Source organism: Setaria viridis, chromosome 6 (assembly GCF_005286985.2).
Source record: "Setaria viridis chromosome 6, Setaria_viridis_v4.0, whole genome shotgun sequence".
Lineage (NCBI taxonomy): Eukaryota > Viridiplantae > Streptophyta > Magnoliopsida > Poales > Poaceae > Setaria > Setaria viridis.
Genome location: NC_048268.2, coordinates 3,065,487 through 3,070,187, shown reverse-complemented (window position 1 = coordinate 3,070,187; position 4,701 = coordinate 3,065,487). Strand labels below are relative to the sequence as shown.

The 4,701-nt window shown below is 40.0% G+C and overlaps 1 protein-coding gene across 1 annotated transcript; it reads left to right on the top strand.

Annotated features, from left to right (window-relative positions):
- Window positions 1–2,293: 2,293 nt before the first annotated feature.
- LOC117861213 (putative germin-like protein 12-4) lies at window positions 2,294–3,481 on the top strand. The gene is made up of 2 exons (XM_034744734.2): window positions 2,294–2,524; window positions 2,695–3,481. Exons 1-2 carry the CDS (start codon window positions 2,407–2,409, stop codon window positions 3,252–3,254), a joined length of 678 nt encoding a protein of 225 aa, XP_034600625.1. The 5' UTR covers window positions 2,294–2,406; the 3' UTR covers window positions 3,255–3,481.
- The last annotated feature ends 1,220 nt before the right edge of the window (window positions 3,482–4,701 follow it).

The window sequence follows — 4,701 nt, the reverse complement described above, 5'->3', positions numbered from 1 at the left end:
AATCATGTTATCAAAGACAATATCACATTGTTCACTAGTTGATTAGTGGCAAATGGAATAATGAATCAATCTGCGCTTGTGGTTTCCCTTGAAATTTTGAGCTCTTCTTCTTTACATACGTATGAGCATTTATGGATCCCTGAAGTACCCACCATTAGTTGTCTTGGAAGATTGAACTAAACATAGTAACTAAGGTGAGCACTGAGGTCACCACTTCCGTGAACCTGCTGACAAGAACCTGATCTTCTAGATTAGTTTGTATAGTGCAAATCTATTGTTGTAACTTGATTGCTTAACATCAGGGACGAGGAGGCAGACCATGTCAATCCTGTTAAAGAATGAAAAGTGGAATGGATTGAATGAAATGGTTGTATTGATAGAGGAAGTCTGTACATATTTATACTCTGCCAACAGACTGGAAGTGACCCCTTCGAGATGACTGTTCATGAAGGGGCACCCCTTGGGGTGGCAGTTCCCCACTTGGTAGTTATCCAGTAATTAACTAATTAATTAAATAACTATAATAGTTGATTACTAATTATGTGTTTCACAACAAATCCATTGATAGGATCGATCTACTTGACTTGATCTGCTACCCACGACTCCACGAGTTCACACTGCTGCTGCATGTAGTGAAGGTGAATGCATCTGTGTGCAAAGACCCGATGACTGCGACCGCAGCGACTTCTTCAAAGCGGCCAACCTCGACATGCCTAGGGATGCCACGAAGAGCCAGGTGGGGTCCGTCATGCAGATCAATGGCCTCAACACCCTGAAGAGCATCTCTTTGGTCCACATTTGACTATGAAACCTTAGATGAGAATCACCACACAGACACCCCCATCTTGCCATTGAGAAAGTTACCATGAAGAGCAAGCTATGGTGGGGATTAACCTAGTGATGGAATATTAATTTTAGTTTTCAATAGCTTGCTATGACTGACAAGGTGTGGATACAAAAACATATACTTGTACTAAACAAGGTGTGGATACAAAAACATACAAGCGGTTACTTCGATGAATGTAAGGCAATGCATGATGCATTCCAAGAAGCAAGGAACTGGTGCATGCACCTCAATATCTTCAACGTCTACTCCACCATCAAAATCCACCTAGCTACATGTCCTGTACGGTATAACTATGTCTGCCGGTTCACAAATTTGAATTCTTTTGATATATTTTACAATTTTTGTCATCAAGCTAAATGATTTGCTAGGGAAAATGCAAATTTTTACTAATACACACTTAGGTAATAAAAAAATTAACAAGAGATTATATCCCTTTACCAAGATAATGAAGTTTATGCCCGGGTTATTCTCGGTTACTAGCAGTAGCTGAAAGTCTCCCTTTTCTAATGCACTGCCCCGTAAATTTAAAGCCAACATCTGAGTCTTGAAAGGCTTTTTCTTCTGAAATTCCTAGAAACCGGTTAGTTTTATTATTCCTACACACTAAAGGGGGTCTTTAGTCCTTTCAGCTCGAAAATTTAATCCCGGATGGAATTTTGGGATCTTTGACCTCTACCAACCGGGACTAATGCCGCGTTTTCCACCAGTGACATATGCATGCATGAAGACGCGCTAGGGATGTCACCATCTAAGAATGCCTCTAATCAGAGTGATAAGAAGGTTTTAATCCGACTATGAGAGATAATGGCAAACTCCTGTAAAGGTTTGCAAAAGGTTGAGCTCAGAGTGTCCCAAAATGCGCGCACATCAGAGACCACGTCAGATTAGATTGTAGAGTGCAAAGTTGTTGGCAAAAGAAAGCTAGCTTTGAAAAGTTGATACAGAGACCATTTCATCCACGTCTACTAGAAAAGTACACATCAAGAAGCAAATAAAATGTATAAAGTAAGTCAAGTGGTGCGTGACTAGCAAAAATTGTAAGCAGATATAGGTGGCGGATGCCACCTAGGATTAATTGGCAAAATAACAATTAGTGAACAATTGATTTGTGTATATTCACTAACATTTCAAAAATTGATATTTCGATGTGAGAAGGGTATACTCATCTTAATCTATATATGCAACACAGCATAAAGAAAAAAAACATGTATACGCTTAATAAAGCTAGAGCAAAGAGACCACGTCAAATAGTTAGTAGAGTAAAAATGATTAAAAGTTGAGATAGCTTTGAAAAGTTCATATAAGATAACTGTGTAATTTCGTCAGCAGGTTCTCTAGCACCCACAGACCATTTCTACTGTTGGTCGGCAACTTGACTTGTTCAGTTGCTCACAAGTTCGCACTGCCGCGTGCTGTGGCTATATGCCTATAAAAGCACATCCATCTCCCCACAAGGCCAAATCATCACAAAACAAACACAAGCACCTGTGCTAAGGCTGCTACTACATAGAGCACCAATAATACACACAGAAGGGAGCAGAAAGCTAAATTCAAACAAAATGACCGCCTCCTCTTACTTCCTTGTCGCAGCTTTTCTAGCACTGGTGACCTCTCAGGCCATTGCTTCTGATCCTAGCCCGCTCCAGGATTTCTGTGTTGCTGACATGCACTCTCCTGGTACGTATGCACTTAATATATATCAGCTTCTGATATGATGTTCTTATACTAAAGCACTGATCAGACGGAAATCATCCATTAGAATTGAGTACATCTACAAGCATTGTATTTATATGCACAGCCTAATTTCTTATATTTGTGCATCTATGTTGCTTCTATGATTCATACAGTGAAGGTGAATGGGTTCGTTTGCAAGGATCCCCTGGCTGTGAGTGCAGATGACTTCTTCAAGGCAGCCAATCTTGACAAACCTAGGGATACCATGAAGAGCAAGGTGGGGTCCAATGTTACTTTGATCAATGTCATGCAAATCGCTGGACTCAACACCCTTGGCATCTCTCTAGCCCGCATCGATTATGCACCCATGGGTGAGAACCCACCGCACACCCACCCACGTGCCACTGAGATCCTCACCGTGCTTGAGGGGACCCTGTACGTCGGTTTTGTCACCTCCAACCCAAACAAATTGTTCGCGAAGGTGCTCAATAAGGGTGATGTGTTTGTATTCCCCAAAGGGCTCATCCACTTCCAATTCAACCCCATCCACGACAAGCCAGCCGTTGCTATTGCTGCGCTAAGCAGCCAGAACCCTGGTGTCATTACCATTGCTAATGCGGTCTTTGGATCAAAGCCTCCAATCTCAGATGATGTTTTGGCCAAGGCATTCCAGGTGCAGAAGGGGACAATTGATTGGCTCCAGGCTCAATTTTGGGAGAACAACCACTACTAAACTATGTTATAAGTTGGCTATACGAGAAGATTTATATATCTTGAATATTCAATACGTACACGTGGGTAATATCTATGTAACAAACAATAAAATAAATGTTATGTGTAGAGTTCTATACCAGATATATATGTAACAAACAATTAATGTTGTGCGATGTACTGGTGTGTTTTCCTTTACATTAATAAGATGATAAGTACCATATAGTTATTCTAAAAGAAATTTTGTGATGACAGATCACTTGTGATGCAAATTGTATTATTAATCTTCAAAGTTTGAAGGGTTAAATTTGCTATTGTCACTTATGTGATAGTTGTGAGGTTTTTTTTTCCTCTGGCACGAACCGTGTTATGTTTCCGAGGTTTCTTAGCTGTATATCTGTAATATGTGAACCATCTTTTAAATTTGCTTCTGCTGCTAACTTTAATAAACCATGAATATTTTGTGTTATATTAGTATGGCTTTTTTTATTTTATTTTGTGAATTATTGACTACCTCAAAATTCTTTATAGAAATACATATCGCCAACTATCTAAGCCCACATCCGGTCCGATCGGACTCCACACCATCTCCAACATATGAAAAGATGTATTTCACCTTCGTACAATGACCTCATTCAATTAATCACATCATTATCTTCGTACAATGACCTCATTCAATTAATCACATCATTACCTGCTCCTCATTACTAGAAACGATTTTCCGTGCGGACTCCTTAATATCAATGTTTACATCATCCATGTTATACTCAAGATGACAATTCAAATAGGACTATAAAAAAGAATTGGAGCGTATGGAAAAGAACTATTCACTAATCGTCCATACTGCTGGTACCATTCAAGGCCCAACAGCAATAACGTATATTCCCCAAACGCGCGCGCGAGAATAGCAGCCTGCAGCCCATGCCAATTTGGGCCTATGCAAATTTGGGCAAAGAGACCCACCAGAATTGAATGAAGAGGGAATTTTTTAATTTTTATATTTATTTTTTTTACGATTTTGCAAAAATGAATGTCGGATCAAAAAATGGCAGATCTAGACTCATATGAAATTCAAACCGCGGTAACTAACCCAAAAAATAATTAAAATTGTTACCGCCGTTTGAACCGGCGGTAGCTTACGTGTCACGTGACGTGGTAGGGGGCCTAGAGCTTACCGCCTGTTGAAACGGCTATAGCCGTTTGAAACGGCGGTAAGTGCCCACCCCACTTCTTTGCCAGCCACGCCACCAATGCCAACAGCTGCGCCCGCCAATGCCGACAGCTTGGAGGCTAGCTGTCAGTAGTTATTGGAGATGGAGACGCCTATAGCCATTTCAAACGGCTATAACATCGTGTAATTTTTTTTATTCTGTGACATTTTTCCTCAGTTATAAAAATATATAAAGTTAGATTGGAAGCACTAAATATTCGAATATGTTACTATTAGTTTGAATATGAAATTCCAAATT

Excerpts from the sequence above, each read along its gene's own strand:
- LOC117861213 (XM_034744734.2), top strand. The coding sequence starts at position 2,407 with ATGACCGCCTCCTCTTACTTCCTTGTCGCAGCTTTTCTAGCACTGGTG. Across the intron at positions 2,525-2,694 it reads TGCTGACATGCACTCTCCTG|TGAAGGTGAATGGGTTCGTT; the intron begins GTACGTATGCAC and ends TGATTCATACAG.